Source organism: Macaca nemestrina, chromosome 7 (assembly GCF_043159975.1).
Source record: "Macaca nemestrina isolate mMacNem1 chromosome 7, mMacNem.hap1, whole genome shotgun sequence".
Classification (NCBI taxonomy): Eukaryota; Metazoa; Chordata; class Mammalia; order Primates; family Cercopithecidae; genus Macaca; species Macaca nemestrina.
Genome location: NC_092131.1, coordinates 156,919,994 through 156,943,324, shown reverse-complemented (window position 1 = coordinate 156,943,324; position 23,331 = coordinate 156,919,994). Strand labels below are relative to the sequence as shown.

The following is a 23,331-nucleotide window of genomic DNA, read 5'->3' as shown; positions in this document are numbered from 1 at the left end:
CATCTGCAAAATGGCTGGATGCTCTCCTAGTCGTCTTAAAGACAGGACAACCCTCTGAGGGATTTTTTTTTTTTTTTTTTTTTTTTTTGGGAGACAAGAGTTTTGCTCTTGTTGCCCAAGAGCAACGGCACGATCTCGGCTCACCGCAACCTCTGCCTCCCGAGTTCAAGCGATTTCTCCTGCCTCAGCCTCCCGAGTAGCTGGGATTACAAGCATGCACCACCAGGTCCGGATAATTTTGTATTTTTAGTAGAGACTGGGTTTCTCCATGTTGGTCAGGCTGGCCTCGAACTCCCGACCTAAGGTGATCCACCACCAACCTCGGACTCCCAAAGTGCTGGGATTACAGGCGTGAGCCACCGCGCCCGGCAAGGGAGTGCCCAATTTAAACGCCTACATACCACATATCCTCAATTTCGAGAAAATACCCACTGGTTTAGAAACTCTCAAGTACTGTGATTCACAGCACACTTTGGAGGTTGCATGTTTAGGTTCTGGAAGAGGCCCTCGGACGGCCCTTTGGCGCAGTGGTCCCCGGAAGGTGCCTGCCCAGCACGTCCGGGGGTCCTGACCAGCCTGCCCGCGGGATGGGGCGGGCCTGAGAGCCGCTCCGCCTGGCGGCCCAGTGGGCCTTCCCCGGCCGGCCCACAGGCCTGGGCGGGTTCCAGCGGTGGGCGCCGGCCGGGGTGCGGTCTAGGCCGCGGGCCGGTGGTTAGGGGCTCGCAGGCCGGCCCCGCCCGCGGGTCTGTCCGGGACAAACCCTTCCGTCAGGGGGGCGAGGGAGGCGCGGCAGGCCCTCAGTTCCTTGGCCATGGAGACAAGCGCGGCCTCCGCGGCCCGCCCCGCCAGCTTTCCCGCCTCCGCCGGCGCGCGGCTTCAGCGTGGCAGGACGCTCCGCTCCCCGGCCTGGCGCGCTGCCTCTTTGTCTCTCCGCGCCTCCCCTCCTCCCAGACAAATGGCTGTTGGCAGGAAGTTGGACGCGCTCCGGGGAAGCCGCGCGCCGCGGGGAGGGGGCGCCGCGCGGCCAGCGGGCCTTGGGTGCCCCCAGCCAGGGCGGGGGCGGCGGCGGCGGCGATGTTTTGACATCTCGTCAAAGAAAGGAACTTGATGCTTCGAAAGTGCTTTTCACAGCCGGGCTGTGTCTGCTCCAGAGCTGATTTATAAGCAGAATCCACGCTCTCTTCTCCGCTCCCTCCCCCGTCAGCCCGGGGACGGCGCCGGAGGCGCGGGCGCGGCTGTGCCCGGCAGGATCGGGTTTATTTATTGCCTCTGGCCCGGAGCCGGGGCGGCCTGGGGACTGCACAGTTCCCTCTGCCCGAGCCCCTCCCCTTATCTCCCCACCCCCCAAAGCCGGCTGCTTCCCAGGGGCCTGCCTTCCCCAAACCCCAACAGACTCTGGGAGGAGCCTTCCGACGGTCTGGGGTGGAAGTCGGGGACGGAGGCAGAGAGATGGTCAGGCGCCCCATGGGGCCGAATTCTGCTCCACCTCGCAGGGACCCAGTGGGGAGAAGATGGTGGTGGTGGAGGTCGCCACCTCTGCCCTAAGGTCGGAAAGGAGCCGGAGCTGCCAATCTGAAACTCCCTACGACCCCAGCAGCTCTAGAACTCCCTTCCTCCAGGGGTTATCCTTTCTCTCCAGGGTTTCCTCTATCCCCAGCTCCAGCCAACCCCTTACTCCAAGGCCCCAGGAGCCCTTTCCCTTTAGAATAAGTTAAGGAATCTCCAGCTTCTGCTCAATACCCGGAGAAGAAAGGTTTGAAAGATCATGTCCCTGGCAAGCGCCACAGCCCTCAGCCAGGTGATGGGCACAGGGCTGGGTACAGGTCTATCACAGTGCCCTGGCTTCACATCTAAAGAGTCCGGATGGCCACAGGGTAGAGCAGGGACATGTGTTCGGCCCCCTTAATGGGTAGCTTGCGGCTGGCATAGTGGTGCACAATTTCTGGGACGCTGCTGAAGGGCGGGCTATTCTGGCCCAGCACATACTTGTGTTCCTTGGTCCGGGACAGCTTCATGTGCATGAATCCCTGGCTGCTCCTGGGAAGAGGAGAGGAGACTTTGATGAGTGGGGGCTCTCCTCAGCCCCCCATCCAGCCATTCAGTAACCCTCCCCAACCCTACAGCAAATGTGGTGGTTCCAAAGCCAGCTGAGAATGTGAGGTGATTAGGGGAGGTGGAGGTCAGTCCAGAAAGCAGGGGTGGTGGTGGTGTAAGTAGGTAGCACTGGGCATTGGCTTTGTGGTGAGGCCACTGGGTGTGCCAAGAATGTGTGTACAGGGAGTATACAGGGTGTGTGCAGGTGGAAACTGAGTGACCAACACCACCCCCGACCCCTGCTGGCCAACCCTGGGGTCCAGGCACCCTGGCCCTCCAGCCTCTGTGGCCAGGGCGTTTAACCTCACCTTTCGTGAGCTGTATGGTAGGACACCTGTGAGGGGCTCCTGGTGGCTCATGTGGAACCACATAAACCCTTGGCAGGAGGGTGGACAGATGTGACAACTAAGCTAGTCTTGGTTGGGGCTCTCCCTTCTAAAGACTAGGGGGAAGGGAGAAGCTGATCTGGAAGACCCCCCAAAATCTGGGAATGCTCAGCTGCCTCCTCCTGGGGATATCCCTTCACTCTCTTGCTCTCTGGGTCTTCGACCAAGCCCCTAGCTCATTTATCTGGCCCTTCAGCCTACAATGACTTCATTCCCTTGCTCAGGGACATGCTCCTGCCTCTCCCATCTCCCTGCCACAACCAGGAAATCAGCATCAGTGCCTGGCTCTGCCCTCAAGACAAGGACCCCACTGCTCAGAGCTCTGGCTAGCTCCTGAATGTCCAGGGACCCTCGGCCCATGAGAGGGCACGGGAGTACCCAAGTACATTTGTCTAAACCACCACAGGCTTGCTCTGTGAGGCCTCAGGTCTGAAACGCAAGCACAGGCAAGGAGTAAGGAATGTTTTGGGGAGCCCTGAAGCCTAAGTGTTATATACTGCTGGCCACAGCCTACTTGGGGACAAGGACAGGGCTTAGAGATTAGTGTGGAAAGCAGAACCAGTGAGGGGGCTGCCTCCATCCTGAGGTCCACCCCCCAGAGAGGTGAGGCTGGCAATCCTCATCACTCGCCTCCCCTGTCTGGGTACAAAGACCCATTTCACCAGGCCCACAAGTGAGAAATCAGAGTGGGGAGGCTGAAGGGAGGTGACAGATGGGAGGAGAAAAGGAGGCCCCAAACTCCATCCCTCTGTCTCCCCAGGCATGGAGTCCTCAGGAGCCTAGCAGACTTCTGGGAAAAGGCCTGGGGCCCCAGGGCTGGGCGTGTCAGGGTGCAGGGTGGCGGGGGCCATCTGTAGGTCTGAGATAACTGAGGCTGACAGCTCAGGCCCTTGGGAAAAGGAGCCAGGGGCCTGAGGCAAACGGCCCCTGTGGGTGGTGGAGAGGGGAGGCAGTGTCCCCTGTCAGGCCCAAGGCTGTGGGCAGCAGCATGGGCCCTGCTTTCCTTCACCTCTTCTCAGTTTGGGGCTGACCACTTCCCCCTTAGTCCCCCTGGGGAATTGTCTCTCCTAAAAGCTGCACATTGTTATCTTCTCGAAAGAGATCTGCCTAAGAAGGACAAGTGGCCAGAGAGCTCAGCAGCCATCTGGATAACCAACCTCCTGCAGAGGGGATGGCTGTGCTTTCCCGCCTCCTGGGACAAAGTCCCAAGGGTCCATTAGGACACAGCAAAGCCCCTGCCAGACCCTCAGGGTACTGGGGTTAGGACCAGCTGGACTGCAGGACCAGGCTGTAGAGCCTTTTTGAGGAAGTTGTTTAATTACCAGTGAAAGCCCTTCCATTAGGGAGAGAAGAGAAACCATAATCATATTTCAGAGAAGCCATTTATATGTAAACGAGGCTCTGGCAGACAGATGTGGAGCCAGGTCAGCCAGGGCGGGAGCAGGTCTCCAGGCCTGCCTTGCCATTTTACTTCCCAGGCTAAGGCAGGCTGGCAGGGCTCCACTCTGGGAGCCAGACCCCTGGCATCTCCCCTTACCTTAGCCTGTACCAAACAATAATATGGCACTGGTGGAGCCCTGGAATACCATGGTTTGTGGAGTCAGACAGAGCTGGGTTCAAATCCTGGTTTTGGGACTTTATTACCTGGTGGCCTTGGGCAAGTAACAAGCCTCTTTGAATTTATTTTCTGTCTATAAAAAAGAGATCTATCTTGCAGGGGAGTAGTTGCTTTAGAAATGGCATATAGGTTGCTTGGTGTGCTCCATGAACTTTAACTATAATTTTTAAGGCAATACACATTTCTGAGGTTATATACATCAAATTTTTGACAAAAACTCTTCTGGGAAATGCTTCTTTGATTTTATAATTCAAAGACTCCTAGAGTATGACAGCTGGGGAAAAAAAAGCGATATCTATCAATTCTACCTTTGGCAAAGGTAGAAACCGAGGCTTGGCGATATTAAGTGATTTCTCTAGGATCACATAGCTAGTTTATCAAATCCAAGAATAGAACTCAGGTTACCTGACTATAGTCCGGCACTTTTTCTATTATCTTTTTTTTTTTTTTTTTTTTTTTTTTTTGAGACAGATTCTTGCTGTTGTTGGCCTGGGCTGGAGTGCAATGGCACGATATTGGCTCACTGCAACCTCTGCCTCCTGGGTTCAAGCAATTCTCCTGCCTCAGCCTCCTGAGTAGCTGGGATTACAGGTGCGCACCACCACACCCAGCTAATTTTTGTATTTTTAGTAGAGACCGAGTTTCACCATGTTGGTCAGGTTGGTCTCAAACTCCTGACCTCAGGTGATCCACCAGCCTCGGCCTTCCAAAGTGCTGGGATTACAGGTGTGAGCCAACACGCCCACCACTTTTTCTATTATCTTTTAGTGAAGTTGAATAATTATCCCCCAGATATGTCTGGTTTAGTAGCCCCAAGTTTCCATAGATTGGATTTGTTTGATGGTCCCACAGAATGTGGTAGAAAGTGGTGCAGGTGTCCTACTAGTGATGGTGGGAGGCAAATGAACATACCACCCCACTGGCTTCCTAACATGGGGTACAGGGTCTACCAGGCAGAACTCCTGGTTGCCCAGGGCAGGGCTGGCCATGCTACCAGGGAGTCTGGGAGGCTGATCTACTGCTCCTGGGAGGAAAGCCTGATGGGAAGGGAGGGCCTTGCCTCCCCTACCTCTTCCAGGATCCAAAAGCTCAGACACCCCCCGTCCTCAAATACACACACACAGACACACACACTCTTCCTCAGAGTAAACAGGAATAACTTTGTGTCCACTACCCTGCCCTCCTTCCAGCACCCAGCCCCCCTCCCGCCCCCTCGCCACCCTATACCCTATAGACTCCCTCAGGAGTCTATAGACTCCCTATCTCCTTGCCTATGCTTCTAGAACATCTTGGGCTTCCATTAATAATGACAGTGATGATTTATTGAGCCCTTAGCACTATGCTAAGCACTTCTCATACATTATTTCACCTAATCCTTCCCTATATCATCCCCCATCCATTTCATTAGTAAGGAAACTGAGGCCTAGAGAGGTTAAGGGGGCCCAGGCCACACAGCTAGAACAGAACCCTTCTGAGCTGCATGCTGAGGATCAACTATTTCTCCCAATGGACTCTGAGCTCCCTGAGAGCAGGGGCTGAGTCTCAGACATCTCAGGACCCCCAGTGCCTGGGGATCATTCATGGGGGATGGGGACCTCCCCAGCTTGGCGGGCATAAGGGGAATACTGGAGTCCCCTTCCACCCTGCTAGCTGTCCCTGCACCCACAACCGTCCCCACTCACTTGAGAGACAGGGAGAAGTCATTCTTGCTGGTCTCACTGTTGCGTACCAGGTAGCTGGCCTCTTTGCACAGCCGGAGCAGGTTCTCGGCGTCGGTTCGGCTGATGGCCCCATGATACCAGCTAAGGATGAGAGAGAGGAAGGGGGGCATCTCTGCTGGGTCCCTCGCCGTCCAGGCCCACCCATTGTGGGTGTCCCCTGTAGGGAAGCCAGTGCCAGGAGGGGAGGAGCAGAGAGGGAGTCCCCAGCTGGACACAGACACTCACACCTGGTTTTCCAGAGGCAGTGCTGGATCTGTCCACTCCCCCAGGGGGCTGCTGGGCTCCACGCTTAGGGGCTTGGCTGACTTGGGGTTCCCTGCAGAGAGTCGGGGAGGTAGCCGCCCCTTCTCCTCCCGGCCAGGTGACAGGCAGCTCTTCTCCGATCCTTCAAACTGGGCTGTGGGGAACATATCAGTCATGGACTCTAAGGACCCTAGAGGTCCTCAGAGGTCCCTACTAAATAGCCAGTGCCCAATCCCTACTCCTTCCCCGAAAGGATCAAAGGAATGTTCTGGGAGGGCAGCCCATGCTCAAGGGCCTGACTGGCTCTGGGGACATAATCTTGGATCCATCCCCAGGTGGGGGTGGGCCTTCTGTGCCACAGGGCCTCGCAGTCCCCACACTGTGGGAGGAGAGGGCAGAGAAGCAACCCGAGAAACTATGCACACTTCTCCCTCCAGAGCAGCTGACTGCCTTCCCCCAGTCCATCCTCTCAGGGTGGCTTCAGCGCTGATAATATTGTTTCTTTCTCCTCCTCAGAGTTCATTACCGTTCTCCAAATCACCCTGCCAAGCCATTCTGTAGAAATGACTTATCGATCTGAGAACAATTATCTGACTCCCCTTGGTGCCATCCTGACAGGCTAATCCTGCCCAAAGCCACCAGCCGGCTCGCCCCTCCCCCACCCCCAACGTTGCTGCCCACTGGCTCCCTTCCTCAACCCACAGAGGCCCAGAGGCAGCACCTCTGCCCTCCCAGACCAGGGCAGCCTGATAGCTGAGCCTACATAAGGAAAGGCTGAGCCCCCATGGGTCCCCTGGCCACAGGCACACAGGCACACATGCACACATGCACGTATGGATAGACACCCTCCTTCATCCCATATTTTAAAATACAATATTCAGGCACAAATGTACAACCAGATGCTCATACCTCTGCACACACACCCTTGGGTGCCCACTCTGGACAGAACTGAACATAGAGGAAGAATTAAGTGCATTCTTTCTCCTCATTTGGGCTCTTCTCTCCCTGTAGCCCTTTGAAGCCCTTATTGTCTTTCAGCCACCAGATGCAAGGGTCAGATCTGCTCCTTTGTGCCAAGGAGTTCCACACTTCCTGTGCCTGTCCCACCCCCACCTCAGGAGTATTTGCATTGCTGAAGGTCAAAGTGAATTTTAAATGGTGGATTTTTGTAGCGTGGTAAGGAACACATTAGAAAGGGGCCTCCCTGTAGGAGACACCATCCCACAGCTATGGGGAAGGGAGGAATGTGTATTTTGTCTCTTTCTTCTTATTCCCAAATGAGATTCTTCCTGGGGTCTCCAAACCCTGCCCCACCTCTCAACTCCTCCAACCCAACCCGCAGGGCCTGGAGGGGTGAGGACATGTCACCCTGGCCAGAAGCCCCCCAGGACCCACCGCTGCTGTCCTCCAGGCTGGGCTCAGGGAGGGGTGAGGCTGGACCGGAGATGTCCCTGTCCCCATCAGGCAGGGAGGGGCTGCTGTCCAGCTGTCCCACAGGTGGAGGCCAAGGTAGGTCTTTGATGACCTTAATGTCAACTGGAGCCAGCAGCAGAAGTGAGAAGAGAGACAGACAGTGACAGAGACAGAAAGAGGTAAAGGTTGAGACACCAAAACCCAGAGCCAGGACACAGGACAGCCTAGAAAGGAGGAGGGGGAGGGGCAGAGGCAGAGGCAGGTCAGCTTTTGGGGAGGGACTCAAGGACTGGGCGGAGCCAACGCTGACCACACCAGGCTGGCCTGGTCAGACGGTGGGAAGCGCAGGTGGCAAGCAGCAGGATGCAGGGTCTTGCTCTGCCAGCTCGTGGGTCCCCTTCATTTGACCTCTTACAAGCCTCCAGGGCCCACAGATACCAGGAACAAAGGAAATGCAGAACTAGGAGTGACCAGCCCCTCCCAGCACCACCTCCGGGTTCCCATAGCCTCCTGGCACCCACAGCCTTGCCTCCCTTTCTCCTTTTCCCCACAGCCTGGGAACTCGCAGGCAGCGAGAAAGAGCCAGCCTCGTCTCAGGTTGTCAGGATTACTCAGACTTGGGGGCAGATGTTTTATTGAAATTTAATGCCCACCCCCCATCTTGAGAAGAGTGATGCCACTCTGGCTGCTGGACTGCTAACGAGGTTTCCTAATGACGAGCATAGATTTTCCCATTAAGCAATCCAAACAGTATTGATTCTCCAAGGAGACTTCTGGAGATAAACGGCCCGTCCTCAATGGTGTGTGCTTTACAGGAAGAATATTAGAATCCTGTGGTTTTCCAGTCTGGCTGTCAGGGTGGGGAGGGCAGAGGAGGGCTGGGTCCAGCTCCAGGATGAGCCCCTTGCCCAAGCAGGGCAGAGGGGCATATGCGGGCAGGAGTGAAGTCGAATGACATTTGAGCCCTTTATGTTCTCCCTGAATCAAGGACCCAGGAGCAAAAGCCCTCTCCCTGCTCCGGGCTCTTGCTCCACCCACCTCAGACCGCTAACATGAACTTTTCCATGGTGGGCTTGGACTTGGGATGGACAGTGGTGTGGCTGCAACAGAAGAAACCTGATCTTCATCTGGCAATCAAGGGATTTCTCATAGCCTCACTCTGCTCCTCAGAAATCTCCTTGGGGCCAGACACCCCTGGTCTGCCAGGGCCTACCACTGGGAGGCAGAGCCCTAGAATCCAGGTTACACCCATAGCTGTCTTCATTGTTTGAAGTAAGTGCCTTCTTTTGTTAAATGTAAGTATTTTAACACATGTCACGAGTTTCATAAGTTTGTTTTGGAATTTATTTTTAAATATACCCAGTCCCCAAAAGATAGAAGTAGTCTAAGCCTCTTAGCTTCCAAGAGGTGGTGATGCAGGGCAATACCTTCATCCTTCTCCTGTACCCATTCCTTCACCCTAAACACAGCGCTGTGTCCACACTGCCAACCCCACCCCCTGCAGTACAGAACTCAACTACATTTCCCTAGAGTCCTGATCCTGGGCCTCCCTGGGCTCCTAGGGTCCACTCCTTCCATTCTCTTGAGCCTGGAAAGCTGCTCAGAGGCCCCGGCTGACCTGCCCTCTCCAACAGGACTCACCTGCAAAGGCTTTGGAAATCCGCTCCTTCTTCCACTCCCAGGGCTGGTCATACTCCTCGGGGGGCCTCTCATCATCCTCTGGCAGGCGGGACTCCCGGGGCCAGGGGGCCCCCTCACCTTCCGGGGTGGCCCCATCCTCCTCTGGCTCATAGGGTGTGTCATACAGAGGCAAGGGCTGAGTTGCTGTCTCCTTGGAGCCCCGGATCTCTGCCAGGGCAGGGCAGGAAGGGAGAGGTGAGGGCTCAGCCTTGGCTTTCTGGCTCCCCTCCTCCTACAATGCTTCTCAGCAACAAGCCAGGCCTCCTTCAGAGGAGATGCCCTGGCTCTGAGGGGAGCTCAGCAACTACACATCCTGGGTTCCTCAAACTCAAAACACTTCGGGTCACTAAAAGCAAGGGAGCCAATGAAGGCAAGGGCGAGTGGGCACCAGAGTAAAAGACAGGAAAAGGATCCTGCGACAGTCAGTGAGGGCTGGGTAAAATTTATGAGTTTAGGAAACTGAGGCACAATCCTCCCGTTGTCTACTTCCTCCCTGATGCCAAGTTCCATTTGTTTCCTTCTGTCTCAAATGATATCATTCCTTTTTATCTTTTTCTTTTTTTTTTTTTTTTTGAGACAGAATCTTGCTCTGTCACCGAGGCTGGAGTGCCATGGCACGATCTCGGCTCACTACAACCTCCGCCTCCCAGGTTCAAGTGATTCTCCCATCTCAGCCTCCCGAGTAGCTGGGATTACAGGCACCTACCATCATGCCTGGCTAATTTTTGTAGAGACGGGGGTTTCACCATGTTGGCCAGGCTGGTCTTGAACTCCTGACCTCAGGTGATCTGCCTGCCTTGGCCTCCCAAAGTGCTGGGATTACAGGCATGAGCCACTGCGCCCGGCCCGCAAATGATATCATTTCACAATCACAGAATTATTCTTTGCTGCCCAGACACTGTGGACCACCCCCGCCTTGAAACTTTCCCTTCGACAAGTTACATTCATCGTCATAAAGACCTCTCGCTTAGACATTCCATGGTTTCAAACACATCACCTTCTCCAAAGCTAACTGGTTCTCTTTTTGGGATCACTGACCCAGCCCCACCATTATTTTGTCCTTCCTGACTATCTTGAATGCTAATATCTGACCTTCAGTTGTGTGGCCTCCTGTACCACTTCAGGTCACACAAGTCACATCTGCTTCTCCAAAGTTACTATTGGAAAGGCAGTGACCATCCTCACCAAGGACCTGGCAAATACTTTCTTTCTGATCACCCCCAGCTGGCCTCTCCCTAGATCCTCTCTTGGCCTCTGTTCCCCAAGACCAGGTCTTATGTATCTCTCCCTATCCTAATTCCTTGAAATATACGCCCAGCCTCATGGCACTTGCTGCATCTGTATTTCCAGTCATTTGTGTCCATTGCCATAAAGATCTTTTGCTTTGACATACCATCGTTTCAAACTGACCACCTTCTCCAAAGCTAGTAGTTCTCTTACTGGGATCACTAACCCCAGTGAAAATATGATAAAAGCTATGGAGCTACTCCCCAGAAAAATGTGCTCCTATATTTTCACATATAATTTCAGGGCATTCATGGGGGCTTCGTGGGGGCTTCCTGGGGTCCACACCCTCTGACCTAAATGGAGTAGTAAGCTTCTCACTTTCTCCATTTCCGTCTACTACACTGTTCTCCTTGGACCTGGCCCTCCTTCATTCTTCAAATCCCATCTGTTCTTTGCCAATACCCAGTGACCTTCACCCTCATCTTTCCGTGTGTAGGTTACTGCTAGGGTGAACCTGCATTCTCCAGGCTCATGTTTCCAAGGGCTCCATGGAATAATATTCCGGGGATATTCTTGACCATTCTCTGCCTCCCTTACCACCTCTCCCAAGTAGGAAGAGCAGTTTATTGTATTGGTCAGTGAATGCACGTTCTCCTGCTCTTGAAGAGAAAGAACATTCTGGTTCATGCAGTCAGTGGCCTGCTCCTGTGTGTCTTTGACCCCGAGCCCCAGGTACCGAAGAGCAGGCTCTGAGCTTGGATGGGGACAAGCTCTGGCTCTTCCTTTGCAGGGTTCCCCCACTAGGCCTACTGAGTTGCCCAAGTCTGAGTGGGCAAGTTTAATTCTGTGGTGAAGTATTAAGAAGCCCATTGTGGTGACACATAAGCCCATTGTGGTGAACATAAGTAATGTTCTCTAATCAACTTTATCAGTAATAAAGCTGACATTTTCGTCCTGTTCCTCTCTTGCTCAAGAATTCATTATGGCTCCACTCCCCGTTTTGAAGCAAGTCCAGATTCCTCATTCCAGCCTACGAAGCACTGCCCTGCCCGTCTCGGACTCTCTCATCTAGGTTCCCATGCACACCCAGCGCTAACATCATCTGCCCCTGAACAAACTTCCTCTCACCCTGCCTCAAGGCTGTGGCTTGGACAGACCCACCCCGTCCTCTCTGATCACCCCTATTTGATCTCTTTCCCCTGGACTCTCTCTCAGCCTCTGTTCCCAAGACACGTCTACTCATTTCTCCCTAGCCTCACTCTGGACTACTTGCCCAGGCTCATGACACCCACTGTAACCACATTTCCAGTCATCTTTCTCCAACTGCCATGAAGATGTTTCGTTTCAAACTCATCCCCCCTCCCAAGGCTAGTGGTTCTCTTTTTGGGATCACTGATCCTCCCAGCCCTCGCCACTATCTTTTCCTTCCTATCTTGAATGCTTCTATCTGCACTTCAGTTGCGTGGCCTCCTGTACCACTTCAGGTCTCATAGGTCACAGCTGCTTCTCCAAAATGACTCTGAAAGGCAGTGACCATCCTCCCCAAGGACCTGGAAAAGACTTTCTCCATATTTTCCAGGGACCAAAGAATCAGTCCTTAGACTTGTGAGTCACAAAGCCTGTTCTGCAGAGCCCAGGGCTCAGGGAGCACCTCCCCTGCCCCTGTCACTCACCGGCCATCATCTTTTGAGCCTCATAGGGCTCCATGTAGCCATCATTTTCAGGGACCTTCTCTGGGGCTCCTGAAGCTCCTGCTGAACCTTCACCAGTCTCCTGAACATCAAACGGGTCCGCATAGTCTTCTAGGATTGCTAGCTGTGGGAGGAGAGTGAAGACACTGGGCTTCAGGGAGAGGAGAGGCAACTCTGCTTCTCCCAAGCTACTCTGTCCATGGGAGCAAGAGTCCCAAGTAGGCTGCCTTCAATCCAGACCCCCAGGTACTCAAGGACAGGCTCTGAGCTTGGATGGGGACAAGCTCTGGCTCTTCCTTTGCAGGCCTTCCCAACTAGGCTGCCAACCAAGTGGTACATCTTTTTTTTTTTTTTTTTTTTTTTTGAGACGGAGTCTCGCTCTGTTGCCAGGCTGGAGTGCAGTGGCGTGATCTCGGCTCACTGCAACCTCCACCTCCTGGGTTCACGCCATTCTTCTGCCTCAGCCTCCCGAGTAGCTGTGACTACAGGTGCGTGCCACTGAGCCCAGCTAATTTTTGTATTTTTAGTAGAGATGGGGTTTCACCATGTTGGCCAGGATGGTCTCGATCTCTTGACCTCGTGATCCGCCCGCCTCGGCCTCCCAAAGTGCTGGGATTACAGGCATGAGCCACCATGCCCGGCCCCAAGTGTTACATCTTTTCCACTAATTTTGTGCCTCTAGGCCATCTCCTAGGCTAAATGGCCAGAAGGAGGCTAATGGGCCTCAGGTCCTGCCTCAAGTCAGGGTCCAAGCAGGACCAGAGCCTACACCAGGTGGTTCAACGAAGGGAATTACTTCAGAGAAACAGTTACAAAGGTGTTGGAAGAGTTCAAAGAGCAAGCAAAGAACAGGCAGACAACTCAGAGATTAGCATGGTCCATGCTTACGAGGGCACTTCCAGGTGGTGAACGAATAAACAGCTGCTCATCATCAAGGAAGGGAAGGTTGAGTACTCACTTTTTCAGTTCTGCTGATGGATCCTCACAACCCCTGTCATGTGGGTATTACTGTCCCCATTTTAAGGAGTCAGAGGCTCAGGGAAGTTAGGGAACATGTCCAGGACCATTCTACATAAGTTGAATTGGAACCCATGCCCTTTGTGCAAAAGGCTGCCAACCTGCCACCAGGGGGCATCTTGGCTGTCCTGGGAGAGAGAATGCTGGATGGAGTCAGCTTTGGGGCAGCCCTGAAGTTGTGCTGAAGTCCCTGTGGGTCCTGGAGGGCAGGGACAGGAAAGGCTTCCCTTTGGCCCTTCACTTCCCACACTGCCCCTTTCTCCCACACAAGTGGCTCACAGACACTCCTCTATGCCTGCTGTCATTCAACGCAGAGTGAACTGCAAACCACACACTCCGAAGAGGCGCTCAAGGTGCTTGGGGCGGGGCGCAGCTGAGGACAATAGAACCTTTCTCCAAACTGGGCTTGGGCTTCTCCTGATGGGGCGCTGGCTGAGGCAGAGACTGAGCCCAGTTCACCCAAGGCTGCCAGCACCCCGAGAGCACTGCACCAGTGGATTGACAGGCGATGACAGGAGGTGGCTCCAGGGCCTGCGGCATGGGGAGAGGCCACTCTTGCCTTTGCTTAAATCTCAGTCTAGGCTTTGATTCTGAGCCAGATCAGGGCTGTAGGAGCCAGCTGGGCTGGGAGGCCGTGGGGTGACTGGCCTGCTCTGGGTTAGAGGAACTGGGAATGGTGACCGCTAGCAAGGCAGAGATGAAGAAAGGAGACTCTCCGCCTCGGAGACCCCTTCTGCACGTTCCTTCGACCCCGCTATTCCCTCGGAGGCACCTCCCAACGGCTCCTACCATCTCATCTGGGCTCTTCAGCTCCCACCTTGTTCTATTCATGCCCTCAGCTACTTTACCACCTCCCTTGCATCTCTGCCTGCTTGTGGGATAACCACCATCTCAGATCATCCCATTACCACCACCGGGCTATCCATACCTGGAACTCTGTCATTTTTGTCTTTCCAACTCCAGTAAGCACCTGACATACAGTAGGCACTAGACAAATGTTTCTCCTTGATTATCACCTATCTCCCCTTGGAGGCCTTCACCCCTAGTCCTGCTTCCGCCAGGAAGTAGAGAAAATAAATCCACTCACCCCTACCCACCCAAGCTGCTTCCTCCCAGGCCAACTGGCACCCACAGCCCCACCCTTTGACCAAGGGGGCTCTGTGGTCAGCCCACCTTCAGTGATTCTGTCGGTCGGCAGCCAGCATCACACTCTTGTGGCAGCCGCTCAACAGTGTCTGAATCAACCAACACATTATCCTTAAACCCTGCGACGTCTCTCCAGTGCTTCAGGAAAAAGTCTGTAGTTAAAGAGATTTGAAAGCTTCCACTTTCCTCTTTAGTTTCTCTCTACTCACCTTGGATCACTTTGTTACCAGAAAGCTGCATGTTCTTTCTACTTCAAAGGCTTTCCCTCTGCCTGGATCGCTTTCTCCTTCCTCCTCAAGAGCTAACTCTTATAGATTATTTCTTTAGCAAGCCTTTCGATACTCCCCCAGGCCTGTTAGGTGTCTCTGTGCTGGGCTATTATCACACTGCATGGTAAATATTTGTTTTGTTCCATGTCTTCCTGCAGACTGTGAGCTTCCTGAGGGCAGGAACCATGTTTACTGTCAAATTCCTGAAAGCTCTCCATAAATATGTGTTAACTCCATTCACATAAAACAGGAAGAATGGACAAAGGAAGTACTTTTCCTTGTTCACTCAGCAGAGGAAGCATAAATCTGGATTGGGTGGGGTCATATGAGGGGACAGTCTTTCCAAGCGAAGCTGTGTCATCAGAAACTGCTCGGCAGAAGTAGCTGGTCCAAGCCCCCGATATTCCCCCCACCCCTGCTCCTCCACTCCATAGAGCCCCTCCAGCCTCTCCCTCACCAAGCCTGCAGGCAGCACCCTTCTTACCCAAGTCCTGGGCCCATGCCCAGTGCTGCGACCCCTCCCAGGCTGGCGTGGGCCTCCTCAGCTCTAGCCTGCAGTGCCCGTGGGCGCCCCGGTGGCAACTCTGTGGGCAGCTCAATGGCTCCTCTGTTCCATTCCTGGCTCCACACCCAGCTCCAGGAAGCCCCGGCCCCACACCCTGGGCTGGGATGCCCAAAGGAGCCGCCCACAGGGCTGGGAGTCAGGAGCAGCAGCAGAGATGCCAGTTGGGAAGGATGGCAGGACAGGCACCCACCCTGGGCACAGAAGATCCCGGACAGAACCCAGGCCTGCTTTCCTGTGGCTTCTAGGTCCCCAGGATAAACTGCTCAGTGGAGGAAGCTGCCCCTATAGGCTTCCGACCCCTTTGACCTACCCTAATTTGTTGTTTTGTTTATGGTCCCTTTGCCCCACTCTGACGTGCTCACTACTGTATCCTGCATCAATCTCAGGGCTAGCACACAGTAGATACTCAATGTATACTAAGGGACGCTCAACAGGTGTCCTCTCCAGACTCCATCCTCTGGAGTGACATCACCTTTCAGATCCCTATTCACCTTGACCTCTAATGGCTGCAGGATCAGGCTCTTAGCAGATCTACATCTGAATAGAAATCAAAGACTGTGGCGCAAAGGCCAAAGGGAGGAATTGTCCGCAAAGGACCTTTGGGGAAGACACCTAAAACCACGGCTGGTATTTAGGCACACTCTCTGATATAGCCAGAATGCTGCTGAAATGCTGAAAGATTTCCAAACTAGTAGGTAAAGTATCTACTACCCAGAGGATCCCATCCCTCTCCTTCCTGCCACCCGGCAGGGTGCCTCCAGGACTCTGCTATTGTGTCTGTTCCAACTGGGCAGTGCCCCTCCCAGAGCAGCTGTCATACTTTGAATCTCCTTCCTGCTCAAGCCTCTCCTGTGGTAGCTAGCAGGCCCGCCATCTGGTTCCTCTTCCACTCTGCAACTGGGCCAAGCAACACATTCTTGACCCCCACCACGGGGCTCCAGGGGGGTGTGGATCTAGGAGGAGCAAGAGGGGCACGCGTTACAATGCGCGCCTTGCTCTGCAAGGTCCCCAAAGTCTACCACTGCCCCCTCCTCTATTTCTTTAGCTTACACTGAGTGTCTGGAAACCTCTTTTTATCTGTAGACCTCTGTCTTTTTATCTGTAGAAAAAGGATGGTAATAGTACCCATATCATAGGGTTGGGAAGAGGAAAATTAATTTGTAAAAGTTCTTAGCCCAGAGGCTGGCATGGAGTCAGTGCTGAACAAATGTTAGCTCTGAGGATAATCTTTTACATTCAGGTATTAAGGCCTCAGAGTTTAGGTGCTTGTCCAGGGTATGCAGCTTGTCAGCAGCAGAGACAAGACAGGGACCCCGACTTCCTGACTTGTAGTGTCTTACTACAGATTTTCCAAACATTTGGGAAATGCAGCATCTTCTCTCCTCTATTTGTAGATTTAAAATACACTTTAAATCTAAGGAGTCCTGCAGCAAAGAAATCAGTCTAATTTTGTTTAATCCTGTAATTTCTCAAAAATATTTAACCATGGAAGCCCTTTGTCACTGAAAATCTATTAACCCGTTACAGTTTGGGAAGTAATGGTACATTACTTACCTTCCTCGAGATCAAACTTTTTATACCCATGGTTCCTGCTTATTGCAATGTCCTTCTCCTATTTTATCTGAGAAATCCCTTGACATAAAACAAATGTCTTTCCCTTTTCTAATTACAAGAACAATGCCTTGTTTATAAAACAGTCACACATTACAGACATGCAGTCGATCCTACCAACCCTCATAAGACCCTTGGGTATGTCTGGTGCCACCTTAGGACTGGGGAGCAAGTGGTGGTCCCCAGCATTCAGGAAGTGGTAAACTCAGTACAAAACACACCCCTCATTCCTTCCCTAAGAGTCTGCTTCCTCTTGTTCATTAGCAATTCTTTAGTGAATACCTCCTCTCTGCCAGGCACTTGGTGGTAGGTGCTGAGGGTCCAGGCATTGGGCTCACTCTACTACCTGCTGGCTGAGAAACTGTGCAAGTGTGACTCAGCATCCTGTGCTCTGGTTTCCCCATTTGTAACCTGGGGATAGTAGTAGAATCTTCCTCACAGGATTGTTTTCAGGATCAACTGGTCTAACACATGTCAGCTGCTTCAAAATGGTACCAGGCACAAGGGAACTGCTTAGTAAATGTCAGCCACCATATTATTAAAGACAAAAAGACCAAATTTCTGAGTCCTTCTGGAGGAGGCCCACAGTGATAGACACAAAATAAGCTCCAAGTTGTGAAGCCCTAAGGCTGGGCACCAGGCTCTGGGGGCACCCACAGGCCCACCACATGCAGGGTTTGGGCCCCACTTTTGCTCTCACATAATATGTTGATTCTGTGGTGAGGGCTAATGGAGTGGGCAGCAGGTACCCCTTCAAGCCCTGGGCCCCAGCCAGGGCTTGCTCAGCCTAGCCAGCAGCTCCCATCCATGGTCCTCAGGTTCCCAGCTCCCAACAGGCAAAGCGCCAGAGCTGAGTTGTCACTGAGTCATTCACTAGCCAAGGTAAGAAGCACAGATGTCTTCCAGACAGAGTTGGTGCCGCAGTGTGGGGTGACGGCACTGGGTGGAGTGGTCAGGCCCGCCATCCAGTCCCCCAGTAGCTGCAGGCCTCAGCCATCCTCAAAGCAGCAATGGCAGCACAGATGGCCAGCCTGTGAGGTTTAAGAGATTTAACTAGTCTACAAAAGTTCCTTCACCTGGACTCCTCCCTTCTCCTCCCTTCCTTCCCCAGACTCTCCTCCTCCCTCTATCTCCATCTGCAAGATAAGCAGATTGGACCTACAGACTCTGTGGAAGTCCTAAGAAGGAACAGTAAAACAAACAAGCAAACAAACTCCAAAAAGGCAAGCACCAGGTCTTCCAGGTGCTGTGTCCCTTTCAGCACCTAATGACATACACTTAATGAACACTGGCTAAGGGATGGTCCTACATTGACTGGCAGCCCCGATCAATCCTCCTAACCTCAGGGCAGGAATGTCTTGTTCAACTTCAGATGCCCTCACTGTATCCCTCACTTAACTCTTCCTACCTCTGTCTGTTTCCTCCTTTCCAAATCTGTGCCTGGAGGATCCAAGTCCTGTGGATATCATCTGTGAGATACAACTATTTTTTTAAGTTCTTAACATTTTGGGGCTTGTGAACCCCTATGAGAATCTAAGAGCTATACCTTTCCCCAGAAAAATAGGAAATATCTGCACACAATTTCTGGAGGTTCATGAAGCCCAGGAACCTCTCCATGAGCTAAGAAGAGCCCTGGTTTTAATCCAGGGTGCCTGACTGTCTTATTGTCCATGTTACCTCCCCACCCAGCCCCAAACATGTATCTTGGCATGAGGGAGGCAAAGGACACACCGCACAGATGGTCACAGACAGCTCAGAGCTTCGTCCAATCAGAGCCCTGTTCCCATATCCATCCCCTTCCCTAATTACACCAGGTTTTTCCTGCTGAAGGTCTGAGAAAAGGGAGCAAAGCAAGGGAAGGCCCAGCTCTCTAGCCCCCCTGCCAGAGCATGGCCTGGGGGCCAGACAAGGGCCCAGCATCATGAAGAAGCTCTTCCTCTGGCCAGATGGCAAGGCCCTGCCTGCCCGTTGCAGGGCGCGGCTCCTGCTGCTCCCACACCTGCCCTGCTAGGCCTGCCCAGATGGCCACCCCTGCACCCCTGCCAACTATAGCAGTGGGTCCCAGGATGGGCTGGCAGCCAGAACCCCGCGTGGAGAGAAGGCTAATGGTCCTGAGCCCCCCTGGGCCTCTCAGGTTACTGTCCAGGACCTGGTTCTCTCCTGCCCCCATACTAACTGGGTTTCTGCTCAATCCCTCTGGCTTGTCATAGAAACACCTCCACCCATTCCATCAAATCTCATGACCCATCCCTTCTCAGAGGGTTCTGACTCCCCCAGCCCCAGCCACTGGGTTCCAGAGGAGAGAATAGGCCAGCACAAAGCACATCCCTGTTCCCAGGCCTCATCTCATGTCAGGAGGAGACCTCAAAGCAAGCCAGGAGGCCTGAGAGAATGAGGAACAGAAAACAGTGAGAAAGTGGCCACATAGTACATAAACACCAGCTCCACTGGGCCACAGGGGCATGCGCCAGCTCACATCCAGGAGCAGCATCTCTTAGGTTTAGGGTAAGGGACTCAGTCTGAGCTTTTCCTAGGGGAAGACTCAGACCCCAAACTCTGCTCCTAAATGGGTGGGGAGCTGCTCTCTCTAAATGGTGGGAGGCCCCAGGTCAGGGCCCATAGAGATATAGCATCCCTGCCCCGGGCCAACTCAGATGGCATCCTGGGTCTTTCTCATCACACCCATTAAAGAAACCACAGATTGTATAGCTCCTGGGAGAGCCTGCTGGATTTCATTCCTGTCCCTGTAGCTGACAAAGGAGTCAGACATCTCTTGGCCCCTAAGTCTGAAAAGCACACAGATCACAGGGCTGACCCAAGCTGAGGCATGGAGGCCCTTGGCAAGAAGAGGCTGTGAGTTGCTGCATGGAACTGTGTGGGTGCAGCCCCTTCCTTGGGGGTGTCTGGGAAAATGTGCAAGGGAAGCTGCGGCTAGGGGAGTCCCTGACCCTCAGGCCACCCTGATAATGGACAGTCACCATTCAGGACATATTTATGCATCCTTCTTTATGTCAAGCATTGTGTCAGGCACTTGGGAGACACAAGAAGACATGGTCCGTGTCCTGGAGGAGCCCATGGCTTGGTGGGCAGCCTGTTAGGTCATCCAAGCCACTGTAGAGAGGAGAAGGGCCAAAGACAGCTCAGGCCCATGTTGCCTGTGCCAAACAGGCAGTGGTTAGAGAGAAGGAGACTGACTGGTCAGTGGGAAGAACAGGGCCTACCCCTCTCTCTGCCTCACTGTCACCACCTCCATCACATCACACAATAGCGGGGGACAAGAAGCAGACAAGCACAGCCTGGGAGAAGTGCCCTTGAACCTTCCTCTGCAGAACAAGTATCCTGGCCCGGGATGGGCAGCCATGCCCCATAGCAAAAACTAGGGGAAAAAGAATTTGCATTCCTGAGGCTTCTGCTCTGGCCCTGACAGATCCCTCTCATCCAGGAAATGTGGCGGAACGGCGCTCTCTCAGCTAAAAAGCCTCAATCCTGGAGCCAACAGATTCGGAAAGCAACTCTGCACTCCAATCAAATACAAATGTTCTCTGCTGAGGAGCGGCGGGTAGGCCCCAGAACTGAGCTCCCGGGGCGAGTGAAGAAGGACAACAGAGCCAAGGCAGCCCACAGAGTCATCATCACAGAATTGAGGGGCCTGGAATGGCTTTCAGCTCTCACTCTGCCAGGGAGGAATAAGGCCGACCCGAGTCAGGGCAGGGCCCTGAGGCATGGTGGATGTCCTGTTCTCCTCCCTATCCTGGTGCCTGCAGACCCAGGAAAAGCTCCAGCCTCCCTCAGAATGGACCCGGGGGAGAGGGAGGCCAGGAGGAGAGGAGGAATGGGCTCAGCTGCTTAGCCCCATGTGGGCAACAGGTCCTGAGCACTGACTATCCTCATACCTGATAGGACAAGGGAAGGAGGAAGGAGTGGGCCTGGACCCCAGGAAGCCCCCCTTGGCAAGAACTGTAAGCTGCCTGTCTTGGCCTCCTGAGAACAACAGCCCAAAGGGCAAAGGCCAGTTCGTGCTGTGTCCGCAAGGAGAAACCCGTCTTCACCTCCTTTCTGGGGCTTCGGCACCTGCAAGGATGCTTAGGCTGGAGAAATAGGAGGAGGAAGAGGAGGAGGAAGCAAAGAGGCAACAGGAGGGAAGAGCTTTGTGCTGGCTATGCCCTGGGGGAAGGGTCAGAGATCAAAGGGCAGTGAGCTGCTGCTTCCAGAGGGGCAGAAAGGCCATCAACCAGTGGGGGTTGGGAGGTGCGCCTCAATTCCCGCTAGAAAAAGGCTCACGGATCAGGCTGGAGGGGGCTGCGAAGTGCAGAGCCAGCCTGGGAGGGGGAGGGTCACCAGTCCTGGGGCCATTACAGGGAATGGGGCAGAGGGGCAGAGTTTGGGGCTTCCGTCTCAGATGAGTCGGCTGAGAACCTGAACAAAGGTGGGTGAAGGCTCGGAGCCCCGGGGTCAGGGGCTCGCGTCTGCCAGTCGCTGAGACACCGAGGGGCCCGAGTCAGGCCACCTTTGTCCCTCTCGCGACCTCCAGACCCCTGACCGCCTCCCCTCCCCGCCATCCCGGCCCGGCGCGGCACTCACCCTGTCGCTGCTGGCGGGGGGTCCGGAGATCCGCTCATCAGCAGGGGGCGCCGGGGGCCCCGGGGTCTCGACCCGAATAAGGCGGTGTGGGGGAGAGCCGTGGCGCGGGGGCGGCGTGGGGCCGGGGGCAGCAGGGGTGGCGAGGGCGGCGGAGCCGGACGACCCCCCGGAGTAGGGGTCTTCGAAGTCGCGCTCCCGCTGCAGCCTGTAGGCGGCCAGGATGTCCGGAGGCGGCGCGGGGGGCGCGGCCGGAGAGGGCGCAGGGGGGCGGTAATCCGGCTCAGGGGGCGCCGGCTTGCTGCCCCCTCCGCCGCCGCCCCCCCCGCGGAAGCCCAGGTGCTCCCGGAGCCACTTGGCTACTCCGCCGCTGCCGCCCCCTCCTGGGCCGGCTCCCGCACCCCCGGCGCCCCGGCGGGACCCCCCTGGGCCGCCCCCAGCGCTCCCCTGGGCCCGCGGCCCCGGCCGGGAGCCCGCCGGAGGAGCTCCGCTCAGTAACATGGGGCCCGCCAGACTGAGCGAGGGGAGCGCAGCGGCTGGTGGGGGGCGGGGGCGGGGGTGGGGAGGGGGGCGGGGCTCCGCCGGGCGGGGAGGGGGCGGGGCGCGTCAGTAACAAGGGAGAGGCGGGACTCCGCTCCCTAACGGGGTCTTCCTCCTCTCGTAGCTGAGAACAGCGGACGCGGGCTTCCAGCCAGTGTGGGCACACAAGAAGTGAAGTGGGCAGCCCTGGGGCAGAGGATGCGACTACTGAACTGAGGTTGAATCCTTCACGTGTCGCTACGCGATCCCCTGTGGGGCGCGCATCCATCCCCATCTGTTCTTTTCCCCAGCTCCCATGTCGTGCGAGACGCAGAGAGGGGAGCCCCCAGACTCCTGACTCTAGGGCGCCTTCCGCCTCTCCTCTTCCCTCTCCCAGGATCTCGCAACTGGGAAACTATAATCTAGGAGGAAAACCTAGGCGGGCAAGAAAAGGGGCTGTTCTGTAAGATGTGTCTGTAAGCCTCCTCCTCCCGTGCTACCTTGGGAGCCCCACAACCTCCTCCCATCCAACCCTACGCACTGCACATACCCGAACCTATGTTACTTCCCAATCCAGGCAAACACATCTCACATCACATACAAACAACTCCCTAGAGACGCCCACTTCTCCCGTGTCGTTTCCACACACGCCCTTCTCACACGCAAACAGCCCTCGCTCAAACACCCCCCACCCACGGGAGCACCTGCCCAGAGCGGGCCCACCCAGCCCTGACGGTAGCATGCGCACGCACGCAGAAATCCCTTCCAGCCACATCCCGGGCTTCATTGTCAATCAGATTAGTAACAGAATGGAAACAGACAAGTCAATAAATCAAGTCTAGAAACAGTCCCAGTGTTGTCTATCACCAACTCCTTATCCTCTCGAGGCTTGGATGCTCAAGTGCTAGGCATTTTTGTCTTAGAAATAAAACCACTTCCGACTGGGCGCGGTGGTTTACGCCTGTAATCCCAACACTTTGGGAGGCCGAGGCGGGCGGATCACGAGATCAGGAGATGGAGACCATCCTGGCTAACACGGTGAAACCCCGTCTCTACTAAAAATACAAAAAAATTAGCCGGGCGTGGTGGCGGGCACCTATAGTCCCAGCTACTCGGGAGGCTGAGGCAGGATAATCGCTCAAACCTAGGAGGCAGAGGTTGCAATGAGCTGAGATCGTGCCACTGCACTCCAGCCTGGGCGACAGAGTAAGACTCCCGTCTCAAAAAAAAAAAAAAAAGAAAAAGAAAAAAGAAAGAAAGAAATAAAAGAAATAAAGCCAGTTCCTCACCATAAATGTAGCCCTGAAGCCAACACCAACATTTGCTTTTGGCTCTGCTGGGAAAGTAGCTGCCTCACCTCACCTTACCCCACTCTTTTTCCCCCACTGCCTCAGTGTCTCCGCACTCCTAGGCTCATGTCTGCCTCTTTTTTTTTTTTTTTTTTTTTTTTGAGACAGAGTCTCACTCCATGGCTGGAGTACAGTGGCGCGATCTCAGCTTACAGCAACCTCCACCTCCCGGGTTCAAGTCCTCCCACCTCAGCCTCCCTAGTA

The 23,331-nt window shown here is 54.5% G+C and overlaps 1 protein-coding gene across 4 annotated transcripts; it reads right to left on the bottom strand.

The window, feature by feature from the left end:
* Window positions 1-227: 227 nt before the first annotated feature.
* LOC105491054 (Src homology 2 domain containing F) lies at window positions 228-21,775 on the bottom strand. 4 transcript variants are annotated; one of them, XM_011757171.2, is made up of 7 exons: window positions 21,263-21,775; window positions 12,056-12,197; window positions 9,117-9,323; window positions 7,458-7,598; window positions 6,045-6,216; window positions 5,781-5,900; window positions 228-2,037 (listed from the first exon to the last, which is right to left on the bottom strand). In XM_011757171.2, exons 1-7 carry the CDS (start codon window positions 21,758-21,760, stop codon window positions 1,851-1,853), a joined length of 1,467 nt encoding a protein of 488 aa, XP_011755473.1. In that variant the 5' UTR covers window positions 21,761-21,775; the 3' UTR covers window positions 228-1,850. The 4 variants fall into 4 exon arrangements, with proteins under 4 accessions (XP_011755473.1, XP_011755481.1, XP_070923025.1 ...); XM_011757179.2 differs by lacking the exon at window positions 7,458-7,598; XM_071066924.1 differs by lacking the exons at window positions 6,045-6,216; window positions 7,458-7,598 and having other exon boundaries at window positions 1,868-2,037.
* Between the last annotated feature and the right edge of the window lie 1,556 nt (window positions 21,776-23,331).